The sequence below is a fragment of the Hippocampus guttulatus genome, chromosome 17 (assembly GCF_054856545.1).
Source record: "Hippocampus guttulatus isolate MCC_2025c chromosome 17, RoL_Hgut_1.0, whole genome shotgun sequence".
Classification (NCBI taxonomy): domain Eukaryota; kingdom Metazoa; phylum Chordata; class Actinopteri; order Syngnathiformes; family Syngnathidae; genus Hippocampus; species Hippocampus guttulatus.
Window position 1 is genome coordinate 1,719,190 of NC_141277.1, and position 21,904 is coordinate 1,741,093.

The window sequence follows — 21,904 nt, forward strand, 5'->3', positions numbered from 1 at the left end:
TGGCACACCCCTTATCTTTATTTGAGCAACGAGCATTAATCTAATGCATATAAATGTCAAGGAAAATACAGCACTCTGTTCTTACAGAGTGTAAAGTACAATGATGCTGTATAAAAGGAGACCTACATAAATGGGAGTAGGCGGTCGAAAAGCCTTGAGAGTCCGCTAAAGTGTGCCCAAAAAAACAAAAACAAAAACATGCATCCTGCCTTATACTGTTGCTGACCTCTACTCGATCTCATTGGATGTCGCCACGGGGGCCTTGGTCTCTGTTGCAGCAAAGGAGACAGAAACCGTTAAGACGCTGCACCAGATGTTACTTCCTGTATTCATTTGGAGACTGATAGAATTCCGACATCATATTTAACAAAGACACCGTTCAGCCCAAAAACGTTTGTGTCAAAAAATAGCCATATATTTTCCTTGCAGCACGCATTGGCCATTGCGTCCTCAGTTCCCAAACGTTACCTGGACAAGGGCCACCCTCCAATACGATGTCATCAATGGCGATGTCACTCCTGACGGATGAACCTCGGGTTGCTTCAAACACAATCTGCGACAGCACACAAATAGGTGAGTCACCAGCGTGTCCGCGTAGCCGCGGTGGTTCAGTCGAGACACTTTTCAATGCCGGGTGAAATATCCTCAACGAACAAGAAAGCTCCCGGCGCCTCAATTGGCGGAACAATTTGGAATGCAGATTCATTCCGTTTGAATTGTGGACTTTACGGGGCCGTCTGTCAAATGTTTTAAACACGTTGCGAAAACAAAGAGAGCTGCGTTTTGCCGCCTTGCCTGATGTTGGCTGTCGCTTTGGTATTCCACCGTGGCCCTCAGCCAGGCGATGCTCTGCTCGCCGTTTCGTTGCCACAAGAAAATGTCCCCTCCGTCTTTTTGGAGGTGAACACTGAGCCGGCCCGTGCTCGAGCCGTACATGTGGTAGTAGAATCGCAGACACTGAGGTCCCCTCGAGCCCCTGAGTGGGCGTGACAGCAGGCGAGCGGTCTGGCCGGGCAGCATGGGAGATGCTTCCATGTACAGATAGTAACCTGCAAGAGAGCGTCAGTCATGTACTCGAAACCATCACAATTTCTGGGGGGTGGCGGGGATTTAGGAATTTAGAGTTGTGGTCTTATACTCTCACCGAGTCCGCTAGTGTGATCTCCTCTGGGTCCAGTGTACGAGGTTGGGGTGGGTCCTCTCCTCCACTCCCAGTCAGCAGCATCATTCTGCTTGTCCTGAGTGTAACCACAAAGGCCCGCCGCAAAGTCACAGCATCCCGGAAGGGGGGAGGAAATTCCTGCAGCAAGAAAACGTCACAATTCAGATCAACTTGCCTGGCTGTTGGGTTTGGGGTTTTTTTTTTTTTTTTTGCATTGCTGCCCGCATCCCATCAAAAGTCTGAGTTACGCAAGAGTACATCCTCCCACTCTTTGGCTGGTTTAAAAAAAAGAAAAAAAAGTCCCCCGGAATAAATTTTACCTGTCGCCAACTCACAGTCTCCCAGACTCATGGTGATGTCATCAAGAGCAACAGAGCCGCAGTCCAACAGACTTCTGCATGTGCTGACAAAAACAACCTGAACAGCAAAGGCACATTTTGAGCCTCCTCGCTTGTTCTTTCCATTTTACAAGACTTTGCGGGAGGAGTCACGTAGAACATTTATCAAAGCCCTTTCAATAAATCATCAATATGCATGTGTTCAATGCGATGGGAGCCTTTGATATTTTGACATCTGGATGAACAAACGGTTCCAATTCCAAACAAAGAGTGATGGAATGTCTTTCTGTCATGGCAGATGCCTACGAAGAAGTCACCATGTCTCAAGTCACGATCCCTGCGCTGTGAGGCGGACGTGCCAACCGGCCTACCGCATTGCAAACAACATTTGCACTTTCTCTCCTGACCTTGGCAGGCCGCGACGTCTGGAAGGTGACATCTGCCGCCATCCAGATTCCTCTGGACTTCTCTCCCGAAGTCCAAATCTTCTCCTGGCCATCGCCCTGCTGCAGATACACGGCGAGGGCCTGCTCCGTCTGGTTGAATCCTGCAGTTTTTCCATCAGCGGTGAGTCATTTGAATGTATGCGTGATTGGAGATGCCAAAAAGTCGACCAAATGTGGCTCACCCCTCAAAGAGAAGAAAAATCGTAGGCAGTATTTCATATTTGCAGCCAGTGTCGGGCTGACTAAGCGACTCATGTAACTGGACTGCGTGCTCAGCTGTGAGTGAGCCAACAAGAAAGTCCCTGAAAGAAAACAAACAGCCAATATTTGTTGTTTGATGGGAACCTTTTTTTTTTTTTTTTCCATTTTCATTTAAAAACGCAATCACCTGATTTTCAAAAAAGGGAACGTTATCGTGTTGTAACTTGGAGAAAATCATATGCTGAATGGCGACACAATGGAAAGGTGAGACGAGTCACAAATGTCGGCGTTTACTCAGCCTACCCGCTCCGGACGTGTGGTCGCCGTTCCGAAAAATATTGGGTTTGACAGACACTCTCCTCCACGTTGATCCGGTGCCCTGGTCCTGCGTGTATTGGCACAAATCCGACTCAAAGTCACAGTTGGCAATGGAGGCATCAAAAGTTGGCTCTGTGTAGGAACAAAAATGATCCAATGTTAAGATGTCAAAGTAACATGAATTTAAAGATCGGTAACTGGTTATGCAAGAAACTTTCAGGGAGAGCATTTCATCCAAATCGCACTGTCGTGAGTCATTCAAATGCGGCGTTGCTATTTCGTGGCTGACCTGTGTCGGAGCTGCAGAACTCGGGCGAAAATGAAATGTCATCAACTGCAACGTGACCACTTCTTGGGCTGTTGAAGGCCGCCTCGAAAATGACCTGAAGGGTGCCACTCACGCGCATGCACAAACATGGCAAATAAGGTACAAAATAATATGGATGAAAGGCAAACCCTGAACTGGTCGCCAATCAATCACAAAGCCCAATGAGATTGGTCAAGAAAAAGAGAAGAAAAAAAACATCCTTCTGACCTGCAAAGAGTACGGCGCTTTCAGGTCCACCTGCACGGGTGTCCACTCTCCGTACCTCCCACTCCAGTCAGTGGAGGTCTCTGGCTCCGCCCTCCATAGCTCCTGGTACTGACCCAGTCGATCGCGGGTGTAAACGGAGAAGAGGTTCCCACCTCGGTCGCTGCGCTGATAGTGAAACGTCAGGCAGCCAGACGTGGGCACCGTGGTCATGGGAGACAGCAGTTTGGCCACTTCTTTGAAGGTTTTGGCGTAGATGGAGTCCACGTACATAAAGTGACCTAAGAAGCCAGTTGCATGCGAGTGTTAGGAAACGGGTGGCGGGACTCAACTGGACTTCATAAATCACCCAAGATTTGAACTCTTTCGAATTAAGAAATGCTTATCTACTGCATCGTGGATCTGTAAAATGTTTGCTTTGTCCTCTAAGTTGATCCAGATTGGAATGTTTATGTTGACATTTCTCATCAGCAACAGAGGAGGCCCAAAGTGAATTTAGTGTCTGCAGAATGGAGCGGGGGGGGCGGGGGGGGGGGGGGGGATCCCGAGGCCTTTTGTCTTTTGCACATCGAAACACTTTGGTCACACCGCCACACATAAATGCTGACGAATCTCCAAAAAGTAGAACAGAAGTGATCAGTGAATGAAAAAGATGTTGACTTAATTTGATTTTTAATTCTTCGGCAGACTGAATGAGAAGAATATTCCGGGCCGGTGGAGCAGCTTGACTTTCTTTTTCATCAGTCATCGGAGCTCGAATGAGACACAAACTGACAGCTGGCTGTTGTGATTTCAGCACCGCGCCACAGGTCAGTGATCTCAGAAAGAAATCATTTCGCGGGAACATTTGCCGATGCCCTCTGCAACGTGCTCACGCTCTCCAAGGGGTACGCAGAGCCCAACACAATCGGGAAGATTATATTAAAGCTGGCATTGTTTGCGTTGCGCATTTGGAAAAACTGCTGTCATTTTCCACTTGCCCTGAACCTGACATCCTCAGCTGACAACATTTAGTTTTGTATATTCCGAGTTGGCAGTTGTTGGCCAAGAAGCAAACCAAATCATGTGACTCATGTCCTCAAACACTTTGAACAGGCTGCCAGGCCGAGGACAACTTAGATCGGTGGTGGGCAAACTACGGCCCGCGGGCCGAATCCGGCCCGTTGGTCTTTTTAATCCGGCCCGCCAATAGTTGGTACACAATTATGGTTCGATGTGAATGACTGAATTCATTTCATTTGGACTTGTAAAGACAGGTATTTCAACGCCAGGTGGCGCATTGACATGAAGTTGTTGAGCACAGGGGGGCGGCGGGAGACGGAGGGAAAGAGATCTTATTTACCACCTTTGGACCTCTGTATCGCTCTACTTCTACTGGTCTGATCACAACCCATCTGCAGCAATGCACTGGCTAAAATAGGTGATCAATAACACTGTTCTCATTTAAAAAAAGTATATTAATACAGTACTTTCATGCTTTTGTTCTGTTGATGTTTGATATGGACTGTCAACAAATGCTTTTTTTTTTTTTTAATGTACCATATCTCATGCTGACCTGGCCCTTCTGTCAAATTTTAAAAGTCATGCGGCCCCCGAGCAAAAAAGTTTGCCCACCCTTGACTCAGATTGACTGCGCATGTTTTTTTTTTTTTTTTTTCCGAAATGACCCCGAAAAGAAAAGTGAAATGTTTCTTGGACACTTGCAGCTAACGTAGTTCATTATAGCAACAGGATGAGGTCAAGCGACACTTTCAGAATGATTTTGATGTGCGCTAAAGTGACTTTCGTTGCCCTATGACTCCAGATTAGCCGTCTACATTACTGGTGCCGTTTGCGAGTACGTTCCGTCTCCACTCAGTGATGGTGCGAATACTTGACTGTCTCATTCGCCCCTGCGATTGGCCGGCGACCAGTCCGAGGTGCTGTCCGTCTTTTACCCGTAGCTGCTAATTGTGTTCTTCCAGGGCAGCGCCTAAACAGATTGAAACGCTGTTGAGCTCCATATTGCAGCTGTGTAATGAATCACTATCGATTTTTTTTAAAAATTGTTGTTGTGTGTGGGATTTTCAACATTGCCACTGGAAGAACAAACTGGAATCTAAAAAAAAAAAAAAAAAGCCCACTCCAGACAGTAAAAGAGAGAGCTGAGTTTTCCGGCGCCGTGGCCAACGTTGCTCATTGGTGCTCCATCAAGTTTTCCATAGAAATAACTTTGGTCTCACCGAATAACGAAAAACTGGGACCGCTCGCCGTAGTACAGTTCAATCTAAAAGCATGACAGTCGCAGAGTGTTGATTCCAAATCCGTGTCGGCTGTATATAAAGAGAAAATCATTCAAACGCTCTCGTTGCCAAAGTACTAACAAACTCTCGGAAAGTTGGGATGACGAAAAAGAAACAAAAATAATGGCACGTTTTTCTATGTTTAAAAAGCACATTTTCTCACCCACCTGTCCTGTTGTCGTGCGTGTGATCGTCTGGCAGGTTGTTGTGAAGCAGCTGGCCCCCGCCGCCGCCACCACCCACAAACCAGTTGACATTGGCATTCCACTGGTTATTGTACCCGCACAGGTGAGACTCCTCAAAGTCGCAATCTACGTGCACGAGAATGAGAGGGGAGTGGATATTGGGAAGTGCGTCTTTGTACGCAAACTCTTTCTGAGCATCTTTTTCCAGCGCTACGCTGCGGACCGGAGGACCGCGTTCAAGTCTCGTATGTTTTCCCACCCAGAAAAATTGTCAATGAGCACCAGCTGAGCGCTGAGCGGAACCATATGGAGAAGACTACATGACACCTGTCATACAGATTAGGCTCAAAGTCTGAAGGCAAGTAAGTGTGCTGGGCGGGTCGGAATGTGCAACACGGCGGATGGGAATTGTTGATATGAAGCCTCCAATCCACTTGGATTGATGGACTGAATACATGTGCGAGTGAAGGAGTGACATCACCAACCCAGGCAGTATCCGGGACTAATGTGGATCTGAAAAATGGCGACGCTGCTCCCAGACGTCCGCCCGGGTATTCCTTCGATAACGATCTAATAGACAACACATGTCAATATGACGTGCCGTGGGGTGTCGTCGCCATACAAAAAAAGCACCACAGTGCGGATGGCGGCTTCATTGAATGGCGCGCTCGCGATGATGCGGAGGGACTTTATGTTTTACCCGAGCGGTCTCGGTGCTGTTGGACAGGTCCACGCTTGCGATGACCCAGCTGTCCGACGGCATTTGGCCGCTCCACAGCGGCCTGTCAAAGCTCCGTCCCTCGGTGCGCTGCGAGACTTGCAGGCTTCCCGTGCCGCTGATCTGGTAGACCAACCTCAAGCAGGTCCACTCATTCTGTTCCAGAATCGGACTCAACAGGACGCCCGTGGTATCCGCGCGCGTCTCTGAGTCACGGTCGTCATTCAAAGCGGCATCCACGGCGATGAAATGGCCTGCAGAGTAGGAGAAAAGAAGGTGAATGTGGAGAAATGTTGATATTTTAGGGCTGTAACATATTCCCCAAAACCTGGGACGACGCGGTCATGTTTTACCACCGTGTAGGTGGAATTATTTCCCATTTGTCCTTAATGTGTAGCTTCAGCTTTTTGATAGTTCAAGGGTTTCAGTTGCCATACTTTATGCTTGATGATGCGCCACACATTTTCATTGGGAGACAGGTCTGGACTGCAGGCAGGCCAGTCTAGTACCCGCATTCTTTTACTAGCGAAGACACGCTCTTGTAACACGTGCAGAATGCGCTTCGGCACTGGCCCGGGGGGGACATAAAAATCCACAATTTCCAAAAACAATTTGAAAGGTGGACTCGTCAGACCACAGAACACTTTTGCACTTTGCATCAGTCCATTTTAGATGAGCTCGGGCCCAGAGAAGTCGGCGGCGTGTCTGCGATGGCTTTGTTGACAGAAATGGCTTTTGTTTTGCACGGTCCAGTTTGAAGTTGCGCCGTCGGATGTTGCGCCCAACTCTGGCCAAAGTTGTAAAATCTTAACTGTCATGCCATTGCATCAAGAAGACCAATTTGCATGCTTACTCTTCACTTTTTACTGGACTGAATGAGAATATGAGCGAGATCAACAATAAGTATATGGCTTCCGTTGCAGAGTAAATGACGTCGCCCTCATTCATCGGCGAGCTTTGATCACTTGAAATAAACAGAGATGTCACCATTTGATTGCTCACAGCTCTCTTTCTCTTGTGCGTCGACTGCAGAGCTGACCCATTGAAAATGCCGAAATGTGCTCTTGCACAGAGTCCAGATGTCGGAGGATGTTGAAGTCAATCGAGACCAGATGTGCTTCCTCTCACCAGCATGAAAAGCGTGAGCCATCTCCATTGAAAAGGCATGCAATACTTTAAATTTATTTATTTATTTGGGGGGGGGGGTCATTTGGAGTCAACTTCCAAGAATGACAAATCAGAGTGCAAAGGATACGTATAAAACAGCCCAATTACCGTCGTTGTGTAGGGTCCAGCTGCTAAAGTCTGCATCTGACATGTAACCGCAGGTGTTGGCGTCAAAGTTACAGGAGCCGGGCAACAACTGCTTGCGCGCTTGGACGGCGGCTGGAGGGGGGAGACGGGAGCAAAGTGAGAAAACGGGGAACGGCAAGTATGAATCACAGAAATTGGCATTAAAAAAAAAAGAAAAAAGAAAAGGAAAAAAAAGGCATAACCTCATGCACCAGCAATGGCACCATCATTGAAAAGTACTCACCAGCAAGAACCAAAAGGTAGACTGCAAGCATTGCAATCTTCTGCGGGTTGACTCTCTGATAAGAAAAACAAAACAAATTCAAAAAACTGAAGAAGAAAAACGTATCCTTTTTGCAGTCTGTCGTCGGAGTGTCTCTCCAGCTCACAGAGTGGCAGCGCACTGTTGGCTGTCTTGAATGTGAAAGTGGGTGTGTGGAGAGGAGGGGGGGGGGGGCGAGGGTGCTGGGGGTGGAGAGACAGAGAGAGAGAGAGAGAGAGAGAGAATGGATGGATGGAAACAAATGATGGAGGACGCAGGGGAAGGTTGTGAGGATGGCAAGAAAAAGGGCAGAGTAAGCCCGTGAGATTTATTCATGCGAGTGCAACTTTCAGCCGAGGCGGCAGAGTGGTCGCCAACCTTTTTTGTGTCACGGACCAGTTGAGACAAGTTTGGTTAAGTTATCCACCGGCACAGAGAAAAGTTCAAACATGCTTTCACAAAACAGTGAATTACTTGTGTAACTTCCATTCCATTTGGGAAGAAAAAAAAAATTCCGATTTTAATTAGCACAGCCAGTTTGGTGCTTTTGTTGCCCCTCGAAGAAAAATCAGTTTTGCTGCTGGCAGGGCATCCATCTCTCCATTTGCGATGGCGCTTGTCCTCGCGGGCGGGCTGATTCTGGAAACGGTCACGGAGCTGACTTTGGATTTTGATCATAAATTGACATGAAGCAAACGGAAGCCTTCCAATTTTAAGCTGCGATAGGCCTCGACTAAAAGAGATTCTGCGAGAGGCAGCCAGCTTCTCTCTCATCATCGTCGATCCAATTTGTATTCAGAGCCACTTTGTCTTTCTCCCCCCCCCCCCCCCCCCCTAAAATCGAAGGTCCTGCCTTCACAGATGCTGGCAACCGTTGTGCTCCATTTGCCATTATTATTCCAATTTTAGTTGATGTACATTGTTTTTGCACATCCCAATTCTGAGATGCAACCGTTTTATTTTTGGAGCTAGCTGTGCTTACACTGCATCTGGATTGAACATTTGAATTTAAAAAGGTGAAATGCTTTAATAAGTAAAAGTGCAAATCATTAAAAAAAAAAACAACGAAAAAAAAAGCTCATCCCCATGAATGTTCTTGGCTTGGAAAAACAGGCGGCGGTTTGGCATCAGTTTCTGTCCTCGTACATGATTTCCCACCCTCATTTAATTATCATTACACCAATTTGAATTCCAATTTCCAAAAGATGCGGGGATGACTCATCCACCAATCGTCTCCAAAAGATCTGACAGTTCTTTTTTGGAGAACGTGATTCATTCCTTGCTGCTTCATAAAGACAAAATGACTCACACTCATCATTTCAAAGGAAATTGCAGCAAGTAGGGTTAAGTGTACCCAAAGAGTAACATTCATCTTTTTTCTTTCTTTTTTTAAATTCTTCTTAAAATGAAAAAGAGTGCATTCCGAGAGGAGTGATCTGAACTGAACTGGTTTCGCCTCTAACTTGCCTTGACAGCGCAATGCCAGAAAATAACTTAAGACAGGCAGGCTGTGTAATTTTCACGACGCGAGAGCTTCGTGTTTGCATGATGACACCGCCATGAAATGCTCAATGAGGGAGATTTACGACAGAGCGCGTCGAGGCCCAATCCTCTCGGAGCCTCCGCCCTTTTCTCTGGAAACACGCAGCCAGTCGGCCGAAGCCCCGTTTCTCCAAACTAATGAAAATACACACGAGACCTATCACGTTACATCATTTGATCAATACCTTCTTTGGCTGAACCTTCTTTGGCCTCATGTGCGAGCGAATATGTTGATGCAAATTGACTTGTCTTGTATCTATTGGGAATACTGCGGCGCTAATTGACCAGCTCTCGTCTAGGACGTTCATGGCGTATGTAAACGGAGCAAATATTTTTTTACGGTGCTGTGCATGCATCGATGCCTCTTTGAACGCTTTGTTTTGTGGTTGCGATATGTCAGCGCGGCCGCCCTATCCGATGTGACACATGTGCTCGATAAACTCGCACAAAAAAAATAGACTGGGCTCCATAAAGCGCCCATGAAGTGCACAAAGCCGAGGCCTCCAATCAACAGAGTTCAGAAACAGATGAGCACCAAAAACAAACCGCCGGGCCGCCGTATTTTAAAGACCATTTTTTTTAAATAGACTTCCCCTTTAAGTTGGAATTGTCTTTTTCTTTCACAAGAGACTTTTTTTTACACATGTATCTGCACGTCTAATCACTTGACTTCAGTTCAAGACACTTGGACTTAAGTTTGAGTGGTTGTGTCAGCAGCCATGCAGCAAGGCCAATTTAATTTAGCAGGCGAAGCGCAGGTTCTAGCGCCACGCTGTCAACCTGCGGTGACATTGCGGAGGTGTTCACCTGACACGAGATCATATCTTCCACTGCAGGCCGCTGTTGATGAAGATGAAGCCCTTTGAGGGTGCGTCGTGACGACGGCCTGCATGTCAACCTCCACGATGACGATGACGATGATGATGATGATGATGATGACGTGGACGACGATGACGACAAAGCCATCCTCTCCTCTGGGTCGGCCTCTCCCGACCGCAACGAAGCATGTCAGCATCCGCAGCGCTTGTAAAAGGCGCTTTTGTGCATCCCTAATCCGCTGTGATGTCACCGCGCAGGGGGAGGGGCTCCGCTCTCCGCGTTAGCGCGACGACTTGTCGTCGTCTGGACGGACGAACCGAACCCGCAGCGAGCTGACGGAGCGAGCGGGCACCGGCTGGGAGGAGGCGGCGGGGATGCAAACGGCCGGAGCCGGACCTCTCTTCCGTTGACACGCAGGTAACGCGATGACCGACCGCGTTTTCTGTTGCGCGTGTGAATGTTGATGCGAGGCCTTGTTTTTACGACACCTGCCCGGATGGAAGCGTCTAGAGGCGCATCGAGACAGGTGACGGATTGTTCCTCCCTTACATAATATTTGAATACACCGTTTCACCGAGATGAATGATGCTTCGTGCGTCGGGGAACGATCCCCTCCTGTTATTTTTCAGCGCATCTCATGACACGACATTTTTATGTTTGAGAGACGCTGTCTTGATTCTTCTTTTTTTTTTTTTTTTTTTTATGGCCAGCTGCTCCTTCGTTCTCATCGTGCTGCCAAATAAATGGCTTTAGGTGAGCCCCGCTCACGTCAGAGAATCCGCAAGGCAATGGCAAGGGATTCAAGCATTCGACAGGTTGACATCTTCCATTCCGTGTCTTTCGTGGATTTTGGAGCTATGGAGTTGCGATTGTGGAAATGCGGTGCACGAAACATGACTCTGCGTGTGTGTGTGAGTGTGTGTGAGAGAGAGAGAGAGAGGGAGGGTAGGACGAGGGATGATGCACTCAATTATTAAAAGGTAAAGATAAAGATATCCACATGAGTGAGCATACAGCAAATTAAAACTCATCCATGACTGACGAGAAGTACTATACTAAGTAGACCTATGTGTGTGTGTGTGTGTATATATATATATATATATATATATATATATATATATATACACATACATACACGGTATATATATATATATATATATATATATATCCATCCATCCATTTTCCGAACCGCTTGATCCTCACTAGGGTCGCGGGGGGTGCTGGAGCCTATCCCAGCCGTCTTCGGGCAGTAGGCGGGGGACACCCTGAATCAGTTGCCAGCCAATCGCAGGGCACACAGAGACGGACAACCATCCACGCTCACATTCACACCTAGGGACAATTTTAGAGTGTTCAATCAGCCTGCCATGCATGTTTTTGGAATGTGGGAGGAAACCGGAGTACCCGGAGAAAACCCAGGCAGGCCCGGGGAGAACATGCAAACTCCACACAGGGAGGCCGGAGCTGGAATTGAACCCGGTACCTCTGCACTGTGAAGTCGTGCTAACCACTGGACTACCGGGCCGCCTATATATATATATATATATATATATATATATATATATGACATATATATATATATATATAGTATATATACAGTATATATACATATACACACACATATATAGTCATTCATGCCCTCTATTGGACCACCTGCAATCATAATGAGGATTGGTGGTTTGGAAAATGAAATGCATAGCAATTGGGCCAGCGACTGGACAGCGCAGTTGTGGCCGGCAATTCTGTCTTCGGCGTTCTAAGATTCAGGATTCATGTCTCTTGCTGCGTTTTCTATGGGCTGAGATTTGTGCCACCAGAAACAGAATTTGAATCATTTATATTTGGATTGGAATTGCGTTGAAAAACTGAATTTGAATGACATCAATTGAATTTGTATCGCTTCATTGCAATCATTGCAGTGAAAAACTGACTCGGCATTCTCCAATTGCAATTTGAATTGATCGTAGTCTGGAATTGAAGCCCAACTTGAAACTGAAATTCGAATTCTGAAATGTATTTCATTTCAAATTTCATTCTGGCTTTGGGTGCAACTTGCGATGATGTGGGTCATTGCACAATCAGACAAGGCAGATATCACTTGCGTAATACTTGATGTCTTTTTGTGCATCCACTTTTTTCTTGCTGTTGCATAACAAACACACGGTTAGTGCCGTGCCAGTCATTTGAAAATTCTGAATGTCAATTTGTGCCTTCGCCTCGCTTAAGGACTTACAGATAGACACTAATGAGGGGTGAGGCAACTTTGATGCTCGCCAGGACCCCACCCCGAGGATCAGACTGTAACCAGCCGCTGACTGCAATCACAATCTGTATTTTTAACTCTGTAAATTACCAAGCAGAGATATATTTTGCGCTCCTGTTAACTGTATCAGTACTGTATGTATCTTGGTAATTAAGTGAATTGAATACTATAAGGACTTAAACGTGAGGTTATGAATTGCAATTCCAGCCTTTTCTCGAATTTCACTCACTTCAGATCGCCTTTGTCGGACAAGCGCTCCTGAATTAATTGAGTCCACATTTCTGGCACTTATTTGCTTGTTGGGGACTTGGGGGGGCGGGGGGGGGGGGGGTGGTGGTGACATGAAAGCCGACTTGTGTCTCCAAACTTAATATGATCCTGTTATCGACACAGTGTGTATTAGCTAACTCCAGGTCCTTCCTATGCCCAAATAGCACGTGCGCCGTTGTCAGTGGGTGTTTGTCAGGAGCGGATTAGTGAGTTAATGGGTAAGCAAATCCCCAACCCTGCGGCTTTCACTGCACCCTGACAGATGGAAGTCTAGCACTCTGTTCAAGGCCCCGCAGATGTACCGCCGCTCAGCTGGGCCATCTGCGGCCGGGCCAAGCCCGCCTTGCTGAGTGTCTCTCCAAGTTGCCTGGCGTCTTCCCGCGCAAACTCGGTGCAGAGAGGATCATCCGGCAGCTTCTCAGTCCACCCTGCCAGTTGGGGTTTGCGGTCAGATTAGAAGATGTCAACTTTAGGGACTTGATTAAACTTCGGCCCGGGTTCGTGGTGTTAGCGAGTTATCAGTCTGCAGATTTTGTCCTTTTCCGTAATCCGTAAAATTCTGTTTTGAATGTACCGTCGTCCTCTCTCAGCAAAATAGGCAGCACAGGCTACCACGGGAAATAATTGATGGATACCCTGATAGCCTCATCATATTTAATCAGCATCACAACTGGCCCTGTAACTCCCAGGACACTTATTAGTCAGATCACCGGCCTGCCCATCGTCCTGTGTCAGTTCCTATCCAGCATCAGCAAAATATCCCTTTTTTGTCTTCCCACCCTGACTCCTCTTTGACCTTTGGTCTCCTTTCGTTCTGCCAGCTGCTCAGCGGATGCGTGAAAGTGGATGAAAGTGCACCCGCCACCCAAACCAGTCCCGGGGGATTTATTTTTCTTGATATTAGTCGGGCATGATTGATATGATTGATCTAAGCTGGCAGGAAAGAAAAATGTCTCTTACCTACTAAATGACATTGCACGATTGTTGGACTCTATTATTATTATTTTTTTTTAATTTGTAACAGTCACTTTCCAACCTTTCCGAGGATTTGTGTGATCGTTTGTTGATATTGTCTTTGGTCTCTGTGCCCGAAGGGTTTCCACGTAGGTGAAAGGACTATGTTTTAAGAATTGGAGTCAAATTACCCCAGTAAAATGAGCCACATATACCCACAAGAGGGGGGTGGGGACGCGGAAGAGGAAAGCCATGGTGCCGCCGCTTCGCAGAGGGCGAGGCAGAATAATGGGTCGGTGCCTGGAGAACCTCCTGTACGTCGACCCTGGAGGCCATGTCAGATGCTCAGTCAAGATGGAGAGTTGAATCCAGATCATCATCATCACCACCACCACCATCTTCAACCTCCGTATCATCACCACCCACCTGCAGGCCGTGGCGGTCCACAACGGCAACGGCGGCGTCCACCATCCGTTCAAGGCCAAAGTCAGACCAATTTTTCTGGCCCAAACGCGGAGGATGTTCTCTCTCGCGAAAGTCAAAACACGGAACCCCGTCCTGTCCAGCAGCTTCGGCCCGCTGTCACGCGTTACCGCCGTTGCGGTGACCCGAATCCGAGGCTCAAAGGTCAAAGACAGAAGCCACTGATCAAGGAGATGCAGGAATCCTCATCGGTTTCAGACCACCGAGAAGGTCAGACGGAAATGACAGTGCAGCAAAACACGACAGATGGTCTTTCAAAGGAGCAATCACAGGACAGAGGATCTCACCACCAGACTCCTGTTGCTGTGGTCACCCCAACTCACCTCTCACCAGGACCACTACGTCTTGACTTCAAACCAGACCTCCAAGAAAGTGCTGCGGTCTGTGGGAAAGAAGTTAAGGAGAATGAGGAAGCAGGACCTGCGGAGAATGGTGCAGATCAGCACTCCAGCGCAGATCTCTCTCGCTGCACCTATGACAACCTACAGGCAGTTCAAGATGGAAGAGAGCAATGTGTCGACAAGGCAGTGGAAAATCAGGAGGACGAGATGGATGGGGAAGTTCTCGATGTTGAAGCTCAGGGGAGTGAAATCACTGATCTCTGCTCAGACACAGAAAGTGCCGCCTCACTTAGTAATGACGGACCTCTCCATAGCCCACCGCCGCTCCAGTCCCCAACTCCACCATCATCTCCTGATGCACCGCTTTTCCCGCAGCTGGACCACTTCGCCGAGGAAGCCAGCATGAGCCCTTTGCCCGACAATGACGCTCTGCCTGAAGATGACGACGAATGCTCTGAATCGCCCCTGGAATACTACCCCAAAACCTATGCAGACTTTTATACAGAGTCCCACCAAAAGTCTTACGTGGAGCCGGTTGAAAATTCAGAGACAAAATCCCACCCCAAATCTTTTCCGGAACCCCTTAAGACCTCCTATTCTGAAGCACGCCGAGAACCTCGCATGCAGTCTCGTCAGAGGTCTGAGCCATACGAGGCCCAGCAGGGGTCCCACCGTGAGCCATTTACCAGCCATAGACAGGAGAATGTCCAAAAATCCTCCCCTATCAAGGGCTCCCATCATGCACCAAGGCGGGGCAAAGACCGAGGTTCCCGTCCCTCCCAAGTGGACAGCTCTGTCGGCTGCCGGCTGCACCACTATGACGGTCAATCTGACGGAGAGGGGGCCAGTGCGACACAAAGCCCCATTCAGAAAAGCTTGAGGCAAGCAGATACACAGACGAAACATCCATCGTCTTCGCTGGGCAGCACGAGGGAGACCAAAGATGAGGTTGGCGTCTCAGCCGAAGAAGGTACAAAGGTCCCGGGAGACGCCATCAGCCTAGTAATAAAAGACATTCGGGAGGCCATTGAGGAGGTTAAGACCAAGACGATACGGTCCCCCTACACACCTGACCAGCCCGTGGAACCCATTTGGGTAATGAGACAAGAGATTAGCCCGACAGAGGAAGTCGACCCATTGCAGATGATGCCGGGCCATGTAAGTTTAACCCCACAGTTCTACAACAAATTTGCTTTGTCATTTACCGAGGCCTTTGATTCATTGGAGGCAGCGTTTATTCGGACGTACACATTTGATTCCTTCCTTTCGTTTCCTTCCACATTGTTCTCCTTCGTCCCCCTCCCAGTCAGTGTCCAGGTCTCCATCCCAACATGCCTCAGTGTCAGATCAGGAGTCTGGCAGTCCGCTGAATGTCAAGTCCTCCAGAGCAGGCCACTCCCAACAATATCGCGAGCATCAGCCCCAAGGCCGCCAGTCGCATCAGAGAGAAAACGTGCAGCCTAATCAACCACAGCAACAGCAACATCACCAACAGAATCAACAGCATCTAGCTCAGCAGCCACGACAACAGGTTCAGCAGCCGCCTGGACAAGAGGTGACGTCAGTATATCATCCAAAGACGAAAAAGTCCTCACATGTGAAATATTTCAGTTCATGATATAAGATTTTTGTGCTTTTTTTGTATAGATTCGCAGATCTCTTCCTCAATTTCCCACATTTGTGGATGGTGAGTAGAGTATGAATGAATCAAATTAATAACATTTAAAGGTTAAAAGTCCATTATTTAAGTTGATCTCCAATTGCCTATGTCACATGGGCGGCCGATGACATCATCCGCAAGGGGAGGTCTTGCAGTTTATAACTGCACTTTGCGTTGGCCAATCTCATGCCCAGGCATGTCTATGTCTGTTTCCGCAATGTCAAGCACGACATGCGCTCCGACCACCCTGATTTTAATGCAAATGAGGTATGCCACTGTGACTCGGCTACGTTTCATCCCACAATGGCGTGCAATGCCGCAATCGTCCCGTTATGGCCAATTCCACCTATGCAAAGTTTAGGAAAATACCAAAAGAAAGAAAACTTCCCTCACGGGCACAAATAGACTGGGCCTTGCGCTAGACTTGTGCTGGGCACAAAATTACGGCCCGTGAGGTCAAATGGCCCGTTACTTTTCTCCATTTAGTTTCAAGTATAAATGCATTTTTGTGCCTAATGAGTACATTTCACATGCGTAGTCCCGGGACCATGTGACCCTGATGACCTTATTGACGGCATCATCTTTGCCGCAACTTACTTGGGATGCACGCATCTGCTGTCAGAGAGGACACCCACAAAAAGCGCCCGCATGCAACAGGCACAAGAAGCCATGAACAGAGTGCGGGTAAGGACACTGAATGGCTGTGATGATTCATTTGTTTTGTACAGTGGGACATTGAGCTTTTGCAGCAGCGCGCCCCTGCCTCTTCGAAAAAATGTTACTATCGATTCATGAGTTACGCTTTGTCTCTCTGCAGGCAGCTCAGAAGCAGGCAAAGAACAAGAAGAAAGTAGGTTGTCTCTCATCTTTTCATTTTTTTGAGGGTCGGGGGATTGATTTGAATGGAAGTCTTGGTTGGAACGTTAGTCTTATGAAAGGTAAACATCAGCTCATATGTGACTCAACCAATCAGAAGTCGCACGGCCATGTTTTGATCTGGAACCCAGAAAAGGATTGACTCTATTCTCGGGCTACATCATTCCCAATCTTTAAATAGGCAAATTTTCACCAAATATGACCCAATTTCCTCAGTCCATACATCACTTGGAAAGCATTTTTAATGGCCTTTCAGAAAATGTATATATGTCACCTTCTTAAATTTGACTCAAGTGATCGATCTCTCTCTCTCTGTTTGGTGCTGTAGGGTCACATTGAGCTAATTCTGATTTTACAGTTTCCGCTTCATTTTAACTGAATACCCCCCCCCCCCCCCCCATTTTTTCTTTTTTAATATGTTCTTGTCAATGTTGGCATTTCTGTAGAGTCCTGACAGTGAGACTCCATGTACTGCTGAAGTGGATCTTTTCATGTCCACGCAAAGAATCAAAGTCCTCAATGCAGATACTCAGGTAGAGCTACTGTACGCACCGTAGCCTTGAAAAGCAAACGTGATGATGCATCTGTGTCGCACTTTAAAAGTGCCTGCCCAGGAGGAGCAAACGTGTGACCATAGTACTCTGCAACCCTTTTCCTGGGCCACCAGGAGTCTTTAATGGATTTGCCGTTGAGGACCATCTCCTACATTGCCGACATTGGCAACATGGTGGTCCTGATGGCCCGAGGCAAGATGGTCCGGTCCCGCAGCATGCAGGAAAATTTGGAGCACGCAGCTGAGCAAACCACCATGTCCAATGATGACAGACGGCTCTACAGGATGATCTGTCACGTCTTTGAGTCTGAAGATGTGAGTCATCGCTTGGCTATTTCGAGCCATCGTCACAAAAGAGTTGGAAAAGTTTGGATGGATGGCTCTTTCAAGCTGGGATTGTGTTAAAAACAATAGACCGTTGAGACGCACTGGGAATAAAACAAAGTATAAGAATACTGTAGGTCTGAGAAAAATAGCAATGCACCCGTTTTACGTACTACTTATCATTGATCAGTATGACTGGGTTTTTTTGTTTTTGTTCTCAAGATGAACATGTCTTCATCTCTTCCTCAGGCCCAGCTTATTGCTCAGTCCATCGGACAGTCATTCAGTGTGGCCTATCAGGAGTTCCTCAGGGCCAATGGCATCGACCCCGAGGATCTGAGTCAGAGGGAGTACAGTGACCTACTCAACACTCAGGACATGTACAATGATGACCTCATCCACTTCTCCAAGTCTGAGAACTGTAGAGACGTAAGTGAACCAGCAGGTGGCAGCCGAGTGCCATTGACACTGATGATGTGCTGGGTTCCTTGAACTTTTACAGATCAACACGTAACTGGAGAGATTTAGCTTTACAATCACAGGAATAAATGAAACATGAGCCAAAAAGCTTTTGTACCTGTCCATTCCCTTTCAGCGGAAAAGGAGCCGTGTTGAAATAGATGAGAGAGACACAATAAAACGATTTGAAGAAAATGAAAAACACTAATATCCTAATTAGATTAAAGGTCAGATTTCTTGCCCTCAGGTTTACATTGAGAAGCAGAAGGGGGAGATCCTGGGTGTGGTGATTGTGGAATCTGGCTGGGGGTCCATCCTCCCGACCGTCATCATCGCCAGTATGATGCACGCAGGCCCTGCAGAGAAGTCCGGTCGGCTTAACATTGGTGACCAGATCATGACTATCAACGGTACCAGCCTAGTGGGCTTACCTCTCAGCACCTGCCAGAGCATCATCAAGGTAAGTTGGCCAACTGAGATTTCTCGGCTCTTCAAAAGTTGTCTTTTCTATTGACTAATCTAATTCAATCTTCCTTCAGGGGCTGAAATCCCAGTGCAGGATCAAGATGAACATTGTTCGGTGTCCGCCCGTTACCATGGTGCTCATTCGCAGGCCGGACCTCAGATATCAACTGGGTTTTAGTGTCCAGAATGGCATTGTGAGTATTTCGCCAGAGAGTAAACTTTTGTTTCTGTTGCAGAAACAATTGTCTTCTTGGGGAACCAGAATGTTCGGTATCATATTATTCATCTTCAAAGTATAGGCGGGAGACACAAGTAGGTCAAAAGCAAGTCTCAAATCCAAACCTTCAAGTTTCATTGGGAGTAATATTAAAAGGCCTATATCACGCTAAATTTGCCAGCAAAAAATTCAGAGTGTGCAAGCTCCAGTTGGGGAGACCGGTGCCTCAGCCAAGGCGAGCACTCATTGCGCCTCTAACTCTCAACTTAACTCCTAAGCCCAACCCCCAACCCATAAACCCAACCCCAAACACTACCTCACGAACCCCAAACCCTAAATCACAACCCCAACACCCTAACCCAAACCCTAACCCCTAAAATTTCACCTTAACACTAACCCAAACCCTCAACCTAACACCCTAACCCCCCAAACCCAAACCCAAATCCCTAATCTTAGCCCCCCCAACCTTAAACCTAAACCCGAACACCCTTACCCGAAACCTTACAAAATACATGATTGTTTTTTGGGCTAAAAACGCCTTACTATACATGGTCGTTTTTTTCAGCCAAAAACGCCTTACAATACATGGTCGTTTTTTTCGGCAAAAAACGCCTTACTATACATGGTCATTTTTTTGGGCAAAAAACGCCTTATTATACATGGTCGTTTTTTTCGGCAAAACGCCTTACTATACATGGTCGTTTTTTTTCGGCTAAAAACGCCTTACTATACATGGTGTTTTTTTTCGGAAAAAAACGCCTTACTATACATGGTCGTTTTTTCGGCTAAAAATGCCTTACTATATATACATGGTCGTTTTTTTTTCGGTTAAAAACGCCTTACTATACTATGTCGTTTTTTTTCGGGCTAAAAACGCCTTACTATACTATGTCGTTTTTTTCGGCCTAAAAACGCCTTACTATACTGTGTCGTTTTTTTCGGGCTAAAAACGCCTTACTTTACTATGTCGTTTTTTTCGGCCTAAAAACGCCTTACACTATGTCGTTTTTTTCGGCCTAAAAACGCCTTACTATACTATGTCATTTTTTTCGACCTTAAAAACGCCTTACTATATTATGTCGTTTTTTTCGGGCTAAAAACGCCTTACTATACTATGTCGGTTTTTTTCGGCCTAAAAATGCCTTACTATACTATGTCGTTTTTTTCGGCCTAAAAACGCCTTACTATACTATGTCGTTTCTTTAAAGTAAAAATGCCTTACTATACTATGTCGTTTTTTTCGGCTTAAAAACGCCTTACTATACTATGTCGTTTTTTTCGGGCTAAAAACGCCTTACTATACTATGTCGTTTTTTTCGTGCCAAAAACACCTTACTATATATACTCTGTCGTTTTTTTCGGACCAAAAACGCCTTACTATACTGTCGTTTTTTTCGGGATGCCAAAAATGCCTTACTATACTATGTTGTTTTTTTCGGGGCAAAAACGCCTTACTTTACTATGTCGTTTTTTTCGGCCTAAAAACGCCTTACACTATGTCGTTTTTTTCGGCCTAAAAACGCCTTACTATACTATGTCATTTTTTTCGACCTTAAAAACGCCTTCTATGTCGTTTTTTTCGGGCTAAAAACGCCTTACTATACTATGTCGTTTTTTTCCGCTTAAAAACGCCTTACTATACTATGTTACTTTTTTAAGCTAAAAACGCCTTACTATACTATGTCGTTTTTTTTCAGGCTAAAAACGCCTTACTATACATGGTCGTTTTTTTTTTAGCTAAAAACGCCTTACTATACTGTCGTTTTTTTCGGCTTAAAAACGCCTTACTTTACTATGTCGTTTTTTCGGCCTAAAAACGCCTTACTATACTATGTCGTTTTTTTTTCGGCCTAAAAACGGCTAACTATACTATGGCGTTTTTTTCGGCTTAAAAACGCCTTACTGTACTATGTCGTTTTTTTCGGCCTAAAAACGCCTTACTATACTATGTCGTTTTTGGCTTAAAAACGCCTTACTATACTGTCGTTTTTTTGGGCTTAAAAACGCCTTACTATACTATGTCGTTTTTTTTCGGCTTAAAAATGCCTTACTATACTATGTCGTTTTTTTCGGGCTAAAAACGCCTTACTATACTGTGTCGTTTTGTTTGGCCTAAAAACGCCTTACTATAGTTTTTTTCGGCCTAAAAACGGCTTACTATATACTATGTCGTTTTTTTCGGCCTAAAAACGCCTTACTATATACTATGTCGTTTTTTTCGGGCTAAAAACGCCTTACTATACTATGTCGTTTTTTTCGGGCTAAAAACGCCTTACTATACTATGTCGTTTTTTTCAGCCTAAAAACGCCTTACTATACTATGTCGTTTTTTTCGGCTTAAAAACGCCTTACTATATTATGTCGTTTTTTTCGGCCTAAAAACGCCTTACTATACTATGTCATTTTTTTGGGCCTAAAAACGCCTTACTATACTATGTCGTTTTTTTCGGCCTAAAAACGCCTTACTATACTACGTTGTTTTTTTCGGGCTAAAAACGCCTTACTATACTATGTCGTTTTTTTCGGGCTAAAAACGCCTTACTATACTATGTCTTTTTTTTCGGCCTAAAAACGCGTTACTATATTATGTCGTTTTTTTCGGGCTAAAAACGACTTACTATACTATGTCGTTTTTTTTTGGCCTAAAAATGCCTTACTATACTATGTCGTTTTTTTCGGCCTAAAAACGCCTTACTATACTATGTCGTTTTTTTCGGCCTAAAAACGCCTTACTATACTATGTCGTTTCTTTAAAGTAAAAATGCCTTACTATACTATGTTGTTTTTTTTGCACCAAAAACCCCTTACACTATGTCGTTTTTTTCGGCCTAAAAACGCCTTACTATACTATGTCGTTTTTTTCGGGGCAAAAACGCCTTACTTTACTATGTCGTTTTTTTCGGCCTAAAAACGCCTTACTATACTATGTCGTTTTTTTCGA

At 46.1% G+C, this 21,904-nt stretch overlaps 2 protein-coding genes across 4 annotated transcripts in view; one reads left to right on the top strand and one right to left on the bottom strand.

Moving 5' to 3' along the window:
• On the bottom strand, positions 1-10,329 carry LOC147191431 (MAM domain-containing protein 2-like). Of its 2 annotated transcripts, XM_086135980.1 has the most exons (16): positions 10,087-10,329; positions 7,720-7,774; positions 7,458-7,568; positions 6,165-6,436; positions 5,950-6,034; positions 5,447-5,590; positions 3,001-3,278; positions 2,755-2,848; positions 2,451-2,597; positions 2,129-2,248; positions 1,908-2,047; positions 1,483-1,579; positions 1,145-1,300; positions 796-1,049; positions 469-553; positions 1-269 (listed from the first exon to the last, which is right to left on the bottom strand). In XM_086135980.1, exons 1-16 carry the CDS (start codon positions 10,243-10,245, stop codon positions 229-231), a joined length of 2,238 nt encoding a protein of 745 aa, XP_085992106.1. In that variant the 5' UTR covers positions 10,246-10,329; the 3' UTR covers positions 1-228. The 2 variants fall into 2 exon arrangements, with proteins under 2 accessions (XP_085992106.1, XP_085992107.1); XM_086135981.1 differs by lacking the exons at positions 7,458-7,568; positions 7,720-7,774; positions 10,087-10,329 and adding an exon at positions 7,185-7,366.
• Positions 10,154-21,904, top strand: part of LOC147191432 (uncharacterized) — a 15,050-nt gene continuing 3,299 nt past the window's right edge. Inside the window, exons 1-12 of one of the 2 annotated variants that reach the window (XM_086135979.1) lie at positions 10,154-10,515; positions 13,726-15,567; positions 15,716-15,964; positions 16,057-16,096; positions 16,608-16,753; positions 16,887-16,919; positions 17,392-17,478; positions 17,613-17,813; positions 18,072-18,251; positions 18,529-18,741; positions 18,821-18,880; positions 18,983-19,058. In XM_086135979.1, coding sequence (XP_085992105.1) covers positions 13,786-15,567; positions 15,716-15,964; positions 16,057-16,096; positions 16,608-16,753; positions 16,887-16,919; positions 17,392-17,478; positions 17,613-17,813; positions 18,072-18,251; positions 18,529-18,741; positions 18,821-18,880; positions 18,983-19,045 — 3,054 coding nt within the window. In that variant the 5' untranslated portion in view covers positions 10,154-10,515; positions 13,726-13,785 and the 3' untranslated portion in view covers positions 19,046-19,058. Of the gene's footprint in view, positions 10,516-13,725; positions 15,568-15,715; positions 15,965-16,056; positions 16,097-16,607; positions 16,754-16,886; positions 16,920-17,391; positions 17,479-17,612; positions 17,814-18,071; positions 18,252-18,528; positions 18,742-18,820; positions 18,941-18,982; positions 19,059-21,904 lie in introns of both variants that reach the window. The other variant, XM_086135978.1, reaches the window with a different exon arrangement.

Excerpts from the sequence above, each read along its gene's own strand:
- LOC147191431 (XM_086135980.1), bottom strand. The coding sequence starts at position 10,245 with ATGGCTTTGTCGTCATCGTCGTCCACGTCATCATCATCATCATCATCA. Across the intron at positions 7,775-10,086 it reads AAGATATGATCTCGTGTCAG|AGAGTCAACCCGCAGAAGAT; the intron begins GTGAACACCTCC and ends TTTTCTTATCAG. Across the intron at positions 7,569-7,719 it reads CTACCTTTTGGTTCTTGCTG|CCGCCGTCCAAGCGCGCAAG; the intron begins GTGAGTACTTTT and ends TCCCCCCTCCAG.